Here is an 18,893-nt window from a genome sequence, read left to right as displayed (position 1 = left end):
TTAAAAAGGTGCACTGTGCAGTTCTAGAGGAGGGATATTGCTTTACATTTGCAGAGCCCGCAGTTAGTTTATAAAGCATATTGACTCTAAATGTAATCATTAGTATTGAGTAATTCTATAATCATGTATCAATGCAAAATGATTTTGAGGAACCTGGAACTAAAACGTAAGACTAGCATATGTTTGTAAACAAAACTGTGGGCCCGGCTAACAGTGAAACGGTAACCTTTCAGGAAGCTTTCTAACTACAAACAGTATTCCAGGGATCACATTTTACTGTGAGGAAATGTTGTTTATTCAGATATGAGAATAATACCTTAGATAACTTTCGTTTCTCTGACACACCCAAAGTTACATAGTGCACATTTAATATAGAGATGGGCTAACTGATAAAACATCTAACGGCTCCTGTGACTCTAAAGAAGGTGATCAACCAGATGATGGAACAAAACAAGAGCTACACACATATATTAACATACACGGAAGGTGGAAGTAGTCACATTTTGTTAGGAAGTCATACCTGGGTACTCCGGGGGGGATGCGGGCTGGCCGGGAGGGGATCAGTGGGGGTGCACTGAAGGGATCCTGGATGCTGTTGAAGGCGTTGGGGGCTGGGCCCGGGCGAGAGGGGATTGGTGGTGCACCGAAAGCAGGAGAGGGGTTGAGCGGCGCTCCAAAGGCAGGGGAAGGGTTCATGGGGGGGCCTGGTGTTGGGCCCCGTACAGTGGGCGGACGGCTAGGGGCCGCGGCTGCTGCAGGGGGCGGCCTGCGCTGTGGGGTCGGGCTGAGAGGAGCAGATGATTGAATCAAAGTGACATGTTAAGAATCATCTAAAACATTCCAATTCATTCTCCTGTAGAGGTGAATGTGAGGCAATCTTCTCTGAGCCCTTGTAGAGGAAATGTAGGGGAAGTTCCACACTCTTATTTAAAATAATATACACTGACAAGTTTTGTGTAATTGCAGCTTCTTCAAATTCAGCAATGTATGCCTAATAATCTGAGGCTAAAGCATACGCTAGAGCTTTTCGCCCATGAACTTAAAACATGCTCACTTTGCTACACTGGGTGTGTGATTAGTTAGTGATTAGATACTATGCTAAAGCATTTAAAGTTCAATGAGATGCTGGTTAACTCTTATCTCACCTGGCCTCCTGCATCCAGCTGTCGTTGACAGGTGGAGGTACTGGGGTGGTGATGGTGTTGGTGCTGATGTCACCAATAATATGCAGGGCCTCCTTGAGTGCATGATACATGCGCAGCATTTCATCTCTACGTGTGGCCTGGTCAGCAGACTCCTCCATGAGGGCGTTCTGGTCCCCAGACGAGTAGAGATAGGCCAGCAGCTCTGAGTGGATGAAATCCTTTGCCTGAATCAAAGTTTAAATAAGAAAAAAACTGATCAGAAGAGAATTTTGGAAATCCTCAGTAAAGGAGCCACCAATGGTGCAAGTGTGTGTGTGTGTGTGTGTGTGTGTGTGTGTGTGTGTGTGTGTGTAGGTCATTCATGCATCATACATATTGCTTTTGTTATCGTCTTAAGTTTATGACGTGGCGTCAACATGAAATACATAACCACTGTTGCTACTAAAATTAACAAGAAAACTGAACACTATTATACACGGCTATATGATGCAATGACATTAAGATCTAATTAAATAGTCTATTTTATCTCAGCTCAGATCACTGGTTTATCATGAGCCTTGGTTATTTTGTGTAAAGAATATAGAAATGAAGGGTGTTACATTTACTGGATAATCGCAGCATCTGTCATACATAGGTAGTGTCATTTTTAATCCATCCATACAGATGTTTTTGTATAGAGGTTCTACAAGAATTGACTTTATTTGGAGTGTAGGACGGGGACCAAGAAATTGCAGAGCACCACAAAAAAATTAACATTTACAGTGTTTAAGTAAATTCCAAATGTTGCCACAATCTAGCACAGCAAACAGCTTTAAGAGTGACAGGATACACTTTAACCAACACACTCAACTCTGGGGGTGTACACTGTTCTATAGCCACTCAGCAGCCTTCTTTGCTATCCATTCTACACAAGTGAAATACAGTGCACACTTCAAAACCCATAGACCTTGTTAATAGCTTTGGTTTGATTTATTTATCTTTTTCAATGGCTTGTGTCTGCTGCTGAGGACGGTTGGACTTACACTGTTGATCATGAGATGCATGATGGTCTTGGGCACGAGGTCTCTGGTGGATTTGTTGATGATGCCGATGTAGGAATCCACCAGGTTGCGGATGGTTTCCACCTGTCGCTCCAGCTGAGGGTCCATAGAGAAGGTGTCTGCAGGAGCCGCATCGTCACTGTCCGTCTGACAACACAACAACCATGAAGAATACATATATCAAATACATTTATATCATTGCTTCTCTTTAGAAGTAGCAATTATGACGAGTGGAAATGGAGAGATATGGAGATGCGTGTGTTAGTGACCAATATCATATTCCATCATTTAGGACTTCCATAGAAACAGAAAAGCCCAGCAACATACCTGGTCCTTCTCCGGGTAAACTCCTGCCCTGAGGAAGGACGCCTTCCAGCTGTCCACATCCTCCTGAGAATCACAGGCCAGTTCTACTTGGCGAAGATCCTTGTACACGTTCCTTTGTAATGAGAAACAAAAGGCAAACACAAATGCCTGTGACTGTGTAGGCTTAGCCAGTAAACATAGACATATGCATTGGACACAAAAACACAACATACAGGTTGTGTTCCGAATCGCATACTCTTTCTTTTCTCTATTCTACATACTACATCCGACGATAAAAAGAATCTAGTTAGGATGCAGTAGGTATACTATTGGGACATACTTTACTCTCTTATTTCATCATAACATTGCACCTTGATCTTGCCTCTTGCTTTTATATCCGTCGCATCCCCGTTTGTTTTCATATGGAGGCTTCGTCGATGTGACGTCACTTCACGTGCGCACTGGATTGTGGGTCAGACTCGCCCAAATAGGATGCACTTTTCAACACTAACAATCTTGGCCGCATGAAGTAGGACATCCGGGTACTTCTAACCATCCTAAATCTGTCCACAAGTATCGGGACATCCTAAATCTTCTTTCTACATACTATATAGTAGAAAGTATGCGATTCGGAACGCAACCTTAGTTCCATTCACTAAAGTCTTGACTTAAAGGATCCTGACCTCTGTTCTGTGTTGAAGATGGCGAAGATGTGCTTGGTGGACATAAAGCCTTTCTCCACATCTCGGAGCTTCAGGTTGTCCAGGGGCAGCATATACTTCTTCTCTTTCTCCTAACAGACACAACAAAAAAAATGTTTGTAGCAGAAACCTGTAATATATAACGGAAATAAGTTGCATCTTCTTAAAGTGAGCAGCTGCATATATTTATGTAACAAGAAATGAAAACAGACGACAGCAGCGGTAACACTCGTGCACCAATGAGCAGAGATGGTGGAATGCATTTTGCCTGTAGGACCACCACCAGACTGTTCAGATGAAGAAATGCATGATGAGGGAGAGGAGGGGAACAGGAGGAGTGTGAGGGAGTTCTGGGGGGATGGGGTGCCAGCTTTCTCTACGGAGCAAAGACATCTGGAAGCATTTACGTCTGCACTAACACAGACCAAGCCAACCAGTTACATCACCCACAGTTCCACACAATACCCGCCCCCCACCACACGCACTAAAGGCTGTATACTAATCCACACGTGCAAAGAAAAATTAACACACATAAGTCTAAATATACTGAACAAACATATCATAGGATTATGTGGGTGCATAAAACATACAGATATGGCCAACTGCCCAAACACTAAAAGATAGAGGACTCATGTGGGAAAGCGCCTACACACACATGCACAGTTGTGCACACACACACACACACACACACACACACACACACACACACACACACACACACACACACACACACACACACACACACACACACACACACACACACACACACACACACACACACACACACACACACACACACACACACCACCCCCCTCCGGCCCCCGTAACCTAGTACGATTTCCTGCAAATTCCAAAGTCAGATCCCGGCTGGAACATTTCAGCCCGCCTGCCACGTCAGTTTGCCTCCACCGTCCTCCCTCTCACACTCTCTCTTTCGCTTTTTCCGCAAAAAGGTGATCAACATGAAAATGCAGCGTTTCCAGTCGAGGCCCCTACACAGGAGTTAAGCAGGGGGGTTTGTAGTGGTGTACTTGAGGGATCTTTTTATTTTCCCAGGAGATACAACGGCTTGCCTTGGGAAGACGATGAAGTGGTGAGTAGGGCTTAAAGCTATTTATACATTGTATCACTTCCGATTGTTGTTAACAAATAGAATTTGAATTGCATTTTAGTGAAGTGTTTGGAAATTATTTAACCGTTTCCATCAGCACACTTAAAAGTCCCTTGCACTGAATATTACTCTCCGAGTCCTTGCATGCAACCTTTGAGAAGATCTTTCATATTGATACACTGTAGAGCAATAGAGTTTTCTGGGTGGGCACACTCTGAAGTCAGCCAAGAGAGAATGCAGTCCAACCATGTCTAGATTTATTTGCCTGGACCGTTGAAAGCAATGTTTAAATATGGTTCAATTGTTTTTACATTACGTCCTGATTAAAATAATCTGCATTTAATAAGATTTTTCTTTTTTTTATGTCAGAAGTTTGGGTACTGATATTTCCGCCTTTCGCAATGCATGTGGCTGTTCCATATGAGCGGCTGTTTCACTGGGGTAATGTTTGCTCTCTTTGCCCTCTGTCCTACTGTCCTAGGGTAGCGACCTGCAGCCCAAATGACCTGGTGGACCTTCCTCCCAGTGGCCTACTCCTCCTCACCCCCCCGCCTGCCCAGTGTTCAGACTAGCTGTTCATCAGGCTACAGCTGAACAGTAGTCTGCACATTGGTTAGGCTGGGCTGGGACACACACCTCCAGTCACACAGGCTGTTGACACCAAATCTCTACTTAAGGACCGTTCATTGCCAGAGTTGGGAAAATACAGCATCTACATCTCATGTGCTGCTGTGTCATCTCATTTTAGCTAGCCTGAGAACAGAAATTCATCTCACCTCGTCGTCTTTGTACCAGGACAGGGACTCTGCGGTCAGGATAAACCAGTACTCCTTAGAGCCTCCCTTCATGATGCTAATGCTGATGGTTAGCCAGCCTTTCCTGATCACCTGTGCAGACAGAAGATGTAGGGGATAGAAGAAGGTGGTAGGAGAGGGGGTACCAGGAGGATGGAGGGAAACAGCTTGATCAAACAGGCTTATGACATAAGTGCTGCACCATTAATACTAAGATGTGACTGACGCTAATAAAACCTTACCTGCTTACCTGATTGGTAACTGTACATTTGAATGTATCATCCTTTTATCTTAATATTGAAAATATTTCTGCCTGTGAGTTTGACCTAACTTGAATATCAAGTGATTAGAGAGGGATTAAAAGGTAAGACTAAAAGAGCATTGTGTGAAGAAAGGAATACATTCTCAGTAATACATACTATGATGGCTGAATGTCCACAAACGCATCACAGGGTTTAGTTGAAAATACTGAAAAGAGATGTTGTCCTTGCTCTTTTTCACTCAACAGAAAATAAATGCTTCAAGCCAACAAACCGGCCCAGATGGTGTCCAGACCATGCTAGCCCCGACACAGAGTCAAAGATCAAAGGTCGACGGTGGTATGTTAGTGTTAGTGGGTCAATACAAGCTAGCCTATGTGCTGGTAGTTGTAAAACAACAGGGTAAGTAGGATCAAATGCATGGTTAAATCAAATATTTGGAGATGTCGGTGCAGAAGACAGCGGTAAAGGAGGCGAAAAAGATGTCAATGATAGAGGTTAAATGCAGAAGCTAGTGGATTTAGTAGAATTCACAGAGGGACAGAAATGTTAACGGCAAAGTAAACATCTGAAGTGAGGAGACGAACAGGGAGGAAATACATCTGTCTGAGAGCTTGAGATAAGTGAATCACTCTGAGGAAAATGAGCCATGCATTTTGGTGGAGCTATCTTTGCTATTTTGTCTCTTCGTTTTCTCACATAGACTCCTATGCATTTAAAATGCAATGGGGGTGATTATCTTACATGTACTACTCTCCTGCACTATCCTCCCTATCCAGTAGAGGACTGGAGTGAGTTATGGGGAAAACGGATTTCTTAGTTCAAAAGCGCCAACATAAGCATGGAAGAGGAGGAAATGACATGGGAGCTAAAACTGGTTTGTTTGCCTTGGCAAAGAAATACCTTTTGAGAAACACGGGAAAGTTTTACATCCCCTGTAGGCAAGTCAGTTGAAAACCAATGTTTAAGAGAAAGGGAATGATGAGACGTCAGGGTGTGACTGATATGAACATTTCCTTCTATGCCAGTTGACATCAGTAAACACCTTTTAGGAAATGTTCAACTCATTTCTTTAAATGAAGTGGCTTATTTTAGATATGTGGGTATGGGGGGCTCCAGTGGCGTAGTGGATAGAGCGCGTACCATATTGGCTCCGGCCTCCGTTGCGGTGGTCACAGGTTTAAATCCGACCCGTGGACCTTTACTGCAGGTCATCCCCCCTCTCTCTCTGTCTCCCTATTTCAACTCTTTATTATCTAATAAAGCTTGAAAATGCCAAAAAATTATCTTAAAAAAAAAAGATATGTGGGTACATCTTAGAATAACTACAAGGATTCAAAGGAACATGAAGATTGAAATGAAACACTGAAACATGAGTCAGCTGGTTATGAAAATAATGAGATGTAAAGAAATCATTTTGATTTAAATCACTGAGAAACATCCCAAAGCCATGACCGAGCACCACAATAAAAGAGGAATGTGATCAGCTCTGAATACAGATAGAACAAATCAAGAGACTTGGAGACAGGTTGGTTTTTTTGTAATAAAGTGAATTGAGATTAATTGTTGGAAAGTGCGTTAACATGCATTGAGTATAAGAAAAAAGAAATCACTAGAAATGAATCCAAAGAACATTTCAAAGAATCTAGATGACTTGTATTGTGTGTTACTGACTCTATGGCTCCCCGCTCCCTCCCCATGATGTCCCCTGGTAACGTTTAGGATGATTGTCCCAAGGCAAACCTTGGAGTCACCATGCCTGAGGCAGCAGCAGAGGTAGAAACCTGAAGACATGAGAACTGACGGCATCCACGGCCGCCTCTGGAACTTTTCCCTAATCTTTCTCTGTTGTCCTTAATAACAACACAACATTGCAAGGTGCCACAATCTCAATCTTCATAAGGTTCAACAAATTCACATTTATTTTTTATTTTGTTTATATTTGGTGGAGAAAAAGTACAATGTTAGTAGCAACCATGGTGTGCACAAGACAATTACTGTCTAATTAGAGGGGAAACCAAGAATTATGAGCACAAAAGGAGTTGTGTGTTACTGTAATGACAGTTCCAAATTACTGGCAACTGTGTGAGACGACTGGAGATGTAAGTGACAGTGTGATCGGTTCTTGAGACTATACCTTCTCCTCTTGGACCTCTCCCAGTCCGCAGAGCTGCAGTAGGGTAAAAGAACTTATTATGGTGAGGTAGCGACTCCTTTATGTGGAGGAACTGGTTTGTTTTGTCTACTTAACCCTAACCATATGGACTGACCCGTGTGTGATGGCCTCAGTTCTTCTGCCTGGCCTACCCCTGCTGCCCCCTGGCAGGCTCTGCTTTAATCTACGGGGGTACTTACCAGAATTTCACCCTGCAGTTAGGAAAAGGGGAGGGGAAATTCAAGCAAAGGGGGACAGTATAGATGAGAGGTAGGAGGAGGAGAAGGAGAAGGAACAAGGGAGCAAGGTGGGAGAGTTTGAATGAGAGAAGAGGAGTCAAGAAATGAAAGAGAAAGAGGGAGTGAAAGTTCAAAAAGTGGAAAATGACAGGGTTTGAAGGGAGAAAAAAACAAGAGGAAACAGAAAGCAGCAAGAATCCATGGGACAACCAGAGAAGGCAGATGAATAGAGGCATGATCCAGAGAGAGAGAGAGCGAGAGACAGAGAGAGAGAGAGAAACAGAGAGAGAGACAGACATACAGAGAGACAGACAGAGCAAGAGAGTCACATGCAATTAGAATTACTTCAAAAATACCACAATTTGGTTATGTCATATTGTTGCTCAGTTGAGAGGTCCATGCAAATTCTGCATTTCAATACAAAAGATGTTTGTGAGTTAATGGCAAGGCATCAAATCAAACATAATACTGATGTGGTTAATTGTTGCTTTTTCAGTGCAACAACATGCCTGGGTAACATGCAAACAGCAATTAATAATAGCCATGGAAACAAATGGTCATTTCAGAGAAGGAGGGAAGAAGGGTCCTCTTTATGTGCATTATGGCAACTCTCCCCTCACTAAAAACAGCAATCTCTAAAGCTGATTAGCAGTATTATAATCATGTATCAGGGTCTATATGAACACATTGACATTTAAGAGCTTGCTAAATATCAGTCTGATTAAAACAGAGAAGGAGAACGATCAATGTAAAAACATTATAGACACAGTTCAACATGAGAATGATGCCTCATTTGCACTGAGCAGCACAGTTCGGTTGGGCAGGGCACGGTAGTCTGGTACCGCTTCACAGTTTTGACAGTGGAAACGCAAATACATATGTGCCGAGCCGCACCACTCAGTGGAAACTAGGCTTTAGAAAAAGAATTGGACTAGGTACAATCAATAGTTAATAATGTACTGGGGGAGGTATCGTTAACATTTAGATAGGTGGAAAGAGATGAATGGCTATGGGATCAATCATTGCTGGAGTGAGTGGAATTCACTAGGTTGAATGATGGACTGGTAATTGGAAGCATCAGTCAAGGGGGATTAAATCTAGGATTGGTGAAAAGGTTGAGACACCGTGACAGAACGTACCTGGTTGGGTACGGCCCTCTTCTTGTTTGCAGCTGTGTTCCTCTGCTGGGCACTATATCATTACACAAAGATTGACAGAAAAGAAAATCAATATTTATGACACCACAGACCAAACACAACCTGTTTAAAACACACCAAATATTCACGTGTCACTTCAGTTCCAAAAATATTCTATCAGTTTCCAATATAATGTTTCATATGTGTTATAGCCTTTAGTCTTTTATGTGAATAAACTACATGGTTTTAGATAAATACAGATCCAAGGTTTGACGTTAGCGTCATTTTGATACTAATATGCACATACATGGGGGGTGGAAGTGTCGCGGGCGCAACCCTACATGCTTTCTTTTAGCCCACCTGTTGTTGCTGTACCCTGGGGTGCTACCATCATCCAGCCATCTGTAGTCAAGACTGAAAGTGACGTCATAAGAACCGTTAAACAGCCCTAGCTGACCTATGATACATTTCAGCAATCCACTTGCCATGCAGAGGCTACGCAGAAAAGCCTCACACAAACGGGGGCTTGCTTTGTTACTGTTAACGGCACGACCCACACAGAGGAGTGGCGTTCGACTCAATTACATGCTACTGGAAGTTCTACACTAGGGACTATGTGCATCCAACCATGAACACTAAACCGCTTGGAGATATAGTACAGCACACACACAAACAACGAGTGCTTGGCAGTGTATACATCTGTTTCCAGTGCACAACAGCAGCTACAGGGAAATGCAGTTAATAATTAACATTGCTCTGTCTCTTGGTACAATAGGCATTTTATAATGGAGACAAACAGCCAGTAGCAAACAGGAAGTTCAACAAATCAAGCATGCCTGATTTGATTGTGTTTGGATGGGAAGTGGCATTGTTGCATGCAGGGGGAGAACCTTTATCACCTTCCCCACGGGGAGACACATGCTATGATGTGCCTGGATCCCTCATGGGCATGCTACATCACACTGACGCACCACAGCTTACAACATGTGGTTGATTACAAGCAGCACTTTCATTCAGTTGCGCAAGTGACTAAATGGCCTAATAACACCCCAACTGGCTCCTACAGTAGCAGTGAAGTGATGGTGTTTCTGTCAAGTTTCTTAATTAAAAAATGTATTGTTGGCTTGAGTGTAACAGGATGACAGGTGTTTTCATTTGCAAATGGACAGAATCACAAGTGCACTCCAGACAACAGGCAACATGTAGTTAATCTGGATCACAATGCCTGTGCTGAGATCAACAGAATCAAGCAGTTAGGTTTGGGTTACAAGGAGGGATGAGAGGAACGTACTTAGCAAAGCCTATGAAGTCCTCATGGTTGGTGTTGATGTAGGACAGCTCAATGTCAATCAGCAGCAGCACCTACATTAGAGGCAGAAAATCATCATTAGGATGGAGAGGTCTTAATTAAACACCACAGAAGGCGCAAAGTAGCAAAGCGCCAATACTCACTTCTGGTATTTCACACTTGAGAACTAAACCAAATCAACCACACAGAACTTATACCTGAAGCATCAAGCTCATTCTTCTACATTTCTGAAAGGTCTGGGCTTTTACTTGGCAGAAAGTCCTCTTTTCAAATGGATTGTTTTTTTTTATGATGGTTTCATGGTAAGTAAGTAATGTTTTGCGCATGAAGAACAAAAAGCTGTACAACCACACCGACAACTGAAAGGGCATATCACGAAAGAAGAAATTCTGCATATGCAGAATGCTGTGTGACTGTGATATACTTTTAAAAGGAGAAGTACAGTATGACTCCAAACTACCAGCAAAGGGTTGCAGGAGGATATCAGTTCTGTTAAGCAATTGAAAGGCTTCAGGAATTTTAACTGTTCTCCATTTGACATAAGGGTTGAGCTTGGTGTGTCATAGAACCACTACTCAATCAATGTCCAAACACCCACCTGGTCCTTGGTCTTCCCTTCTCTCTCTCTGACATGGGTGGTAACAATCCTCTCAGTCTCCTCTCTCAGTCTGGGGTATGAATTGAGCTGAAAGGCAACACAACACACAACTGCAGCACTGAACAGAGACACACACAAAACACACACTTTACATGTGAGCTTGAGCTTAGTAAGACTTACCAATATGTATCAATCAATATGAGAATAAGTAGAGAACAAAGAAAAAGGAAAGAGATAGTCAAGTGACATTTCAGTGCCACATAAAAAACACAAAGGACACATCACACAGACAGACTTTAAAAACACAGTGAGTCTGTTCTGCTAGGTGACAACATGTACTATCAGCCGGGGATGACTTGTTATACCTTTCTTTAGAATATCAACTGAAAAATAATTTTAGGTTTTGAACAAACAGGGCAATGCCCAAATTTACAGACATGTCAATTAATTCAAAACTGTCATCTCTAGCTAATAATATTAGTAAAGACTGAATGAGAAGGGAGAGAAACAGACTGTGGTGAGACTGTGGGGAGGATGGCAGGGTGACTGTGGGCATGGCGTAGTAGTGGGCCTTCCTCTGTCCACAAGGTGGCGGTGGAGCACTGTTGCTATTGAAACACTTAACTCAAGCTGCCATTGCTCCCACAGAGGGTTTTATTACTATGAGTACCCTTCCCCCTGACATAACTACCTTTAAACAGTCAGGCTGCTATGCAGGTCAGCGATTGTAGCCGCACAATGAGGATGTTGGGAAAATGTATTGCTTTAATGAGCTGATGTTGAGGTCAAACACCATGTGGGACCTAGCTAGTGAATAGTTTGAGTTGTTCATACATGTAAAGACATGGTCTGTATGGTCCAGTGCCCTATCTGAATGATATGGAGACTTCCAGAGGTGGGAAGAGAGTACGGATGGGACAATACACACATTGGGAGCAGTGGGCACGGATGGTGTAGTGGCAAAGGTGGGAGTGGACTGGGGTGATCATCTTATCAACAGACAACTCTTGTCTTGCCATTGTGTTTCCCTGGTTACCTTGACGACACACTTCATGACGAGTGCGGTGAGCTCGGACACCACAAGGTCCACACATTTGAGGCTTGGCTTTTTGAGTTTGAGGATCTGCTTTTTGACTATCGCCTCGAAGGCCAGGTCAGGGGTGAAGAGCCCTGTCCTGAAAGGTGTCATGGGGGGGAGGGGGGGGGGGGGTCAGATTGCGTTTTGCGTTGTGGTGGTAGAAAGAGGGGGATAGACAGAAATGAAAGAAAGAGGAAAAAGAGGAAAGAGAAAGAGACAAAAGGTATTTGTTTCAGTTAGTAATTTCTAGTAGTTGACAGACACATCGAGCAGCGGAGGACAAGCCACAGGATTTTCACTTCCTCGGCGAGCCAGTTCCTCTTTAACTAGGTCAATATAGTCAAAGATGACGTATGAGCTCGGGGGGGCCAAATGACAGCGTAACACCCCCCTCTGTTTAGCTGTGTGCTGAGTTGTGACACCTGCAGCTTGTCCAGGAGAGACCAGAGATGCTCAGGCAGTTTGAGTCTCGTATCCACGGCGACACGTCACCCGTCACAACCATCCATAACACCACAGCACTGCCTACACACAGGGCCAAGGGGGCGGGGCTGACACAGGGCCAAGGGGCGGGGCTGACACAGGGCCAAGGGGGCTGGGCTGGGCTGAGGGCAAACTGCACAGAACGCTGATTTTGTTTCATTTAGAACAATAACTAAAAATTATCGTTAAGAGACTTTTTCCAGATATTGTAGGAAGCAAATGGCTAATGTTCTGTGTGTCAGCGTGCCCCCTACCACACCCAAAGGTTGCCCCCGCCCCTACCCTATGGCCGGGCTGGGTCGGAGAGATGCCGGACACCTGCAGTACCTTGTTGGAGCACTGCCTGACTGTGTTGATGAGCTCCTGAATGACCAGATCGATACATTTCAGACAGGGCGTTTTCAGCTTAACGATCTGCTTTTTCACGATGGCCTCAAACGCCAGGTCTGGAGTGAACAGCCCCGTTCTGGAGGATGCACAGAGGGAGAGACAGAGGCACAGCGGGGCAGACAGACAGACAGACAGTTAATGGGCATGTTGGCCCAAAAAAAAAAAAACAGATGAATAGACAAGATAATTAGATACAAAAAAAAGACAGAACGGGTGACTGAATAGATCTGAGGTTTATGGACAATGAAATAAAGGAACATTAACATAGTGACAGTAGCACCAGAAGAGGGAAAGATACAGCGCTAGGGAAAGGCTGGGTGTGAATATAATTAAGGACAACACCACAAATGAGTTATGACAGACACGAGTGTATCAGTGAAGAACACATGACAAAATGACCACAGTGGACAGAGATACATGCAACACAAAACCTGGGAATAATTGAAGGCTTCAGCAGATAGACATAGAACAGGGTGGGTGCTGTTGCATTGAGGACATAAGGGGATTGGAGCAACAGGGAGGGAAAACAGACAATAGGAAATAGTAGGAAATACATTGCACATACAACAGAAAACACGTATACTCCACTTGGAATTGGTACTTTTACTGTGTTGGAAGGGCTTGATTATATCAAAAGAAACTGGAATTTCAGTGGAATAACAGCTTTGATAAAGGGTGAAGGTGAAGCATATGGGTAAAGCTGTATTTTCATGTAAAAACTGAATACAGATGTTAATTGAGTGGTGGTGGTGGGGGGGGGGAGGGGGGTTTAGCTTTTGAAGTCAGATATGTTTTTGTTTCAACTCCACTTGCCTGACACCGTGGACGTTCTTGATTGCGTGACTGATTTCTCGCCTTAGCTCCTTCTCGTCAAACACGATCTATGGGACGAGGGGAAAGGACCATAGTAATACTTCAACACATCTATCCATACTTGAATATGTGTGAAGGCACTACATGGATAATGACCAACCAACCAACGCCTCCTGGTTGCACACTCACCTTGACCAGCTCAAAGGGGAAGCGTTCGTGGAAGATGCGGTTGATCTTGGCGCCGCCCGACAGCTCGTTGGTGTCCACCTGGTCCCCAGAGCCCTCGATGCACTTCTCAAAGTCCACACCAAACTGCTGCACCATCCTGATAAGGGTCAGGCACAAAAGACCAGTGTCAATGATGCCTTCCCGGAGATCCACTGCAAGAATAACTGTTCATTAATGCAACCGTATCCGAGCAGTGGTGCCAGAGCTTGGAAATGAATGTTTATTCATCTTACCTTGGCAGCCCCTTCCCTTTACTTTGAATCCATGTACGAGTGAGATGTTTCAGTATAGCTAGCCTCACTACAATGGTTAGTTTGAACTTCATTAGTAATTGGACTATAAACTAATGATATATAATGATATCGCAAACTTTAGGCCTAATATTCATACCAATATGTTACATTGCTGAGACCATCGAGTCCTAACTTTCAAATATCTGCTATCAGAAGCATTTGCCATGTGCAGTGGGCCGGTTCTAGCCAGAGAGATTAAGGTGGGCAGATAGAAATAATAGGTGGGCAGAGATACCGAAGATGCGAGCTGAAATTATTTTCCCTTGCACGATCTCTGCGACTGCTAATGTAAGCTTTTAGACACTTCAATGCTGTAGTGTGTGTGTGGGGGGGGGGGGGGGGGGTTGGGGGGAGGTTAACCATGATAGCACTGCTACCAGAAGCTTTCCACACCATTATAACAACCATCTGCCACCTTCTTTGAAGCTAAATTTTTAATTTTTGAAATGTTCTTAGAAAATAATAAATAGATAAAATATACAGAATAATTTGCACAACACCTTCAAAAAGACACCTCAGAACTTTATGAAATATCACAGTATCTCTGAATTGAAAATCCACACTGGCAGAAACACTGATATTAAGGAATGTTCCAGACAAAATTAATTAAAATTGCAAGGCGGAAAAAAATCTAATTTATGTAATTAAAAAAAACCTGTTGAACACAGTATGCAATCGACTTTTATTGTTGCTGTTTGGGAGATTTAATTATTGCATGTTTTGTTTCCACATTTTTCATGAATAAAAATGCTTTTATAAACATCAACCTTTTTTTAAATATGTTTTTTTTAAATCGCACCTTGCATCAACCTGAAAATCCATAGGCAATATTTACAGTTGGCAGCCTGAGCCGATAGAAGAGAAAGCTTTGGAGCAGCGCTTGCTGAGGGGCAGAGCTCGTGGACAAACAGTGCCCCTCCGATGTGACAGCAGCATCGTGAGAGGCGGAAGCTGCACTAGGCTTGTTTACAGAGCTACACAGAAAGTTTTGTAAGTCGGTTTGGATAAAGTAGGAAGTGAATGAGTTTTGTTAACAGCATTTACTAACAGAAAGAACAGGTTAACGTGTGAAAAAAGTCGCAGAGTAGCGGTAGCGTTTTAACTGCCTTTGCAAAGGAGAGACTGTGCTCTGTGGACGTGATTGACAGGTGATGGGTGAATTTGGAGGCGGGCTTCGCCGTGCCCACCCAATCAGAAGCTAGAAATGGTCCTGGTATAGTAAAAACACATAATTTAATTGGCTGAAAAAATTAATTTCTTCACTTTTGATTGGGTGGATAGGGCGCACATTTGGTGGGTACAATAGTTACTTAACCTCCAAGCCATCTAGTGGAGAGACTAAATGAATGATACATTGTTTTGAAGAGTAGTACCGTATTTTCCGCACTATAAGCCGCACTGGACTATAAGCCGCAGGTGTTATAATGTTTAATTACCATAGGAGTTGGTGCACAGAGGGGATTGTCGGGAAAGAGATGGCTGCTTGAGGAAGCTCCCATGTATTAACATTTCAACAAACAAGTTGCATATTTGAATAACGTATTCAAGTGTTACCATTTAGTGCAATAGTAGCTACTAGGGATGGGCATGAGTGTTTTCGCTACTCGTGTGATCGCTTGCATTCCTCGAGGATCAATCGATTCCTCGTTAAACTTTTTTCTATTTTTAGAACGCAACGCATCTGTCTACAGAACAACGGTTCACCGCAATAAAGCGCTCAATGCTTATTGTCAAACAGTCACAGTTGCCATATGATATTAAGGATTTTTCTTCCACAAGTTTAAAACACATTTTCCTCACTGAAAGTAATTAAATAGACGGGCCACAATTTAAACCAATCGAGTAGGTCTGCGGTGGGGAGAAAAAAAGAGAAAAAAAGCATGGGCTGTAGTTGTAACAAAAAAAATAGCCTAAGTCACCATTTAAAATAAGAAGGGCAGCGAATAATATAAAATTATTGTCCTACAATTTAAATAAATATAAATAACTAACCAAAGCAGATAGTTGTATATCCAACCGCGTAATGCTCACTCCGTGTCCGTGAATAATTACCGCGACTAATTCCTCATTAACGGAACGTTACACCGGTCGGTTTTTGAATCTTATCCCCATATTCCCTGTTGAAGGCTTCTTAACTGTTGTTGGCTCGGAGCGAATGTGCCTGAAGTAAACCTTGCTTCTTCTTTACTTTTCTTTCGAAGCGGAGAGCACCTTGCATGCTCACCTGGAGTCTACTCATTACTAACTGAGAGTAACAGGTGTCATCTCCCCTTTTTATAAACGTAACTTTATCATCTGCTTTGAAATAATTGGACAGTTATATTCCTGAAAATGTTCTGGAAAAAGGAGAGACCGTGTTCAGCTCCGCGGTGCTGTGGAGAACGCTGCGCTGCGCTGTGGTGGCACGGAGGTGGCAGTTATTTGCAGTTGCTGTTTGACACAACGCTCAGTTTATTGCACTTGCATCAAATATAAAATGTTGTTAAACTTTATTTTATCCGTTTTGTGCACGTATATAACATTTTAAAATAGGGGCGGCCCGCCGGCATACAGGCTACAGAAACAAGGAGTACTCGAGTACTCGATTACTAACGCCCATCCCTAGTAGCTACAGAACATATACTGTGCTGTGTAATAACAGGGTCGAAAAATGGGGAAAAAGTTGCGGCTTATAGTCCGGAAATTACGGTATTCATGTGTACTCACTGCAACAAGGCCTTGGTCTTGCGTGTGGGGTCATCTGGACGGTAGTTCTTGTACTCCTCCACCTCCTTCTCCAGGGACAGCATCTGACTCTGCAGCTTACTGCGCAGACCAGGCAGGGTGTCCCTGATGTGGTTGGTCAGTTGCTACAGACAGACAGGGGCAGTAATGTTATTATAGAAGATTGATCGGTAGGGAGGAAATTTAATTTTAAAATGTAAAATCAAACAATAGATAGCAGACCTGGTTGAGTGCCTTCTGTAGATGTGGTGTGCCCATACGCTCTGCTAAATGTCTGTAACCAGGGTGGGATAAGAAGAACTTCCTCTCTGCAGCCATAGCAGCGCGAATGTCTTTCTTTCCATCAATGTCTTTCTGACTGCGGTTCACCACACCAATGTAGCCTGCACACAACAACACAAATAGTCAATCTACAGCAAGAACTAAATCCTATGAATGTGTTTGTGTGTGTATAATCCTCACCTCTACGCAGAGGCAGCAGTTTATTTTCTAAGATGTCCTTTGCATCTGTCCCTTCGTCCATCAGGTCCAGTTTTGTTATAACTCCAATGGTACGCATACCTGCACAAAATGATAAGGTAAATTACAACAGATCTTTTTTTACCTCTCACCATATTGTTTCCTATTAAGCGTGCTACAGAATAATACAGTCGAAAAATAAATATTCCTGTGCCTTTGACCTTATCCTAGCAGAAGCCTGTTAAACAGCTACAAAGAGATGGCAGAGAAAGAGATATTACTGACCAAATAGCAGTAGCAGATCAAATCAAAAGAAATGGGATAGCATAAGATGCAACAATACTATTCTGTATCATTTCAAAGCATAAGATAGAAAGGAGTGTTATATTCCCTGCGTTCCAAATCACATACTCTTTTTTTTACTACACTACATACTAAAGTACAGAAGAGCTTTAGGGCCACAGGAGAGAAAAGAAAATCTGATAGTAATTCATTATGTCGAGAAATGTCAAGAATAAAGACGAATACTCCAAAATGCTATTGGAGTTAGGGGGCATCTATGTATTTTCAGCATACTACAATTGACGTGCATGTATTGGGACATCAACAATCTTTCTCTGGCATACTTAATAGTAGGGAAGTATGGGTATTGGAACACAGGGATTGTGTTCCTAAGCCTTCTCAATGACTTCTTAATTAGCCGACAGCTCCATGATTACCCTGAGGGTCCACCTCCTTGGCTATCTTCAGAGCGTCTGAGTTGGCCAGGTCAGTGTTGGCGGGGGTGACAGCCAGGATCAGGCAGCTCTCCTTGGTGATGAACTGCATGAGCATGTCCCTGATCTGGTGCTCGATGTCTACGGGCTGGTCCCCCACCGCCACCTTAGTCATCCCCGGGAGGTCGATCAGGGTCAGGTTCAGCACTGAATCACACAAGTCATCAAAAGAGAGTTACAGTAAATAACCAGGCATAGAGTGCCTACACATATTTAACACTAGATCAACATTTATTCCAAGTAATGTGTTTCCGTTAACCCTAATGTTTGAAAAAAATGCACTTTCATTTGACACATCGTTAACTTCATACAGCATTTGAATAGAAAGCCAGGTAGTGATGGGTATAAGAAAGATAGTTAATGCTAGCATAGCATGCTGACTGTCTGTGTTGAGAAAATACAGCCTATTCAGTGTTAACATGCTCTCTGACACGACAAGCTAAAGGCCAGGCCCGATAATCGCCGTCGTAGAGTCCTGAGAGGGCGGGGACACGAATCTGTTCGGTGTGTGCCGTGAAATCGGTCGTCGTAGATGTTGTCAGGCTTCTTTTGAGCCGATTGAACAATCGGCGGCGGACAGTCTTTCAGTTGGAGCAATTTGATTTGTGGAGGGCTAGCGAATCAGTGAAGCCCGGAAGTGAGGCGGGTAGCACAAACAGCTAACAACAGTTAGCCATCGTTTTAATGTGTTTGTTTGTTTCGTTCAGCGAGTACTCACATGCATCAACCCTTGTTGACTGCTCGACACCATGCTCGACACTCTCTGCTAAAAATGGTGCTCTTTATGGTCCATAAATATAAATACGTATTTCTATCTATGTTTATGGTCTAGAGAGCCGTCCCATCATTTCCGGC

At 43.2% G+C, this 18,893-nt stretch overlaps 1 protein-coding gene across 5 annotated transcripts in view; it reads right to left on the bottom strand.

The window, feature by feature from the left end:
• dnm2a (dynamin 2a) overlaps positions 1-18,893 on the bottom strand; it is a gene marked incomplete at its 3' end in the record, with an annotated part of 39,962 nt that overhangs the window by 5,502 nt on the left and 15,567 nt on the right. For 3 of the 5 annotated variants that reach the window (XR_013845265.1, XM_080043849.1, XM_080043848.1), the window contains exons 4-20: positions 17,982-18,185; positions 17,266-17,364; positions 17,026-17,186; positions 16,786-16,928; positions 13,748-13,883; positions 13,559-13,626; positions 12,683-12,821; positions 10,795-10,881; positions 10,179-10,249; positions 8,891-8,942; positions 7,713-7,724; positions 5,080-5,190; positions 3,175-3,284; positions 2,513-2,624; positions 2,168-2,332; positions 1,146-1,369; positions 521-784 (exon numbers count right to left, since the gene is read on the bottom strand). Coding sequence is in view for 3 of the 5 variants with exons in the window: in XM_080043849.1 (XP_079899975.1) it covers positions 521-784; positions 1,146-1,369; positions 2,168-2,332; positions 2,513-2,624; positions 3,175-3,284; positions 5,080-5,190; positions 7,713-7,724; positions 8,891-8,942; positions 10,179-10,249; positions 10,795-10,881; positions 12,683-12,821; positions 13,559-13,626; positions 13,748-13,883; positions 16,786-16,928; positions 17,026-17,186; positions 17,266-17,364; positions 17,982-18,185 (2,158 nt within the window). Of the gene's footprint in view, positions 1-520; positions 785-1,141; positions 1,370-2,167; positions 2,333-2,512; positions 2,625-3,174; positions 3,285-5,079; positions 5,191-7,712; positions 7,725-8,890; positions 8,943-10,178; positions 10,250-10,794; positions 10,882-12,682; positions 12,822-13,558; positions 13,627-13,747; positions 13,884-16,785; positions 16,929-17,025; positions 17,187-17,265; positions 17,365-17,981; positions 18,186-18,893 lie in introns of those variants that run through there. The other 2 variants (XR_013845266.1, XM_080043850.1) reach the window with 2 other exon arrangements.

This window comes from Ammodytes marinus (genome assembly GCF_949987685.1).
Source record: "Ammodytes marinus genome assembly, chromosome: 16".
Lineage (NCBI taxonomy): Eukaryota > Metazoa > Chordata > Actinopteri > Uranoscopiformes > Ammodytidae > Ammodytes > Ammodytes marinus.
The sequence above is the reverse complement of the archived record's forward strand: the minus strand, read 5'-3'. Positions and strand labels throughout refer to the sequence as shown.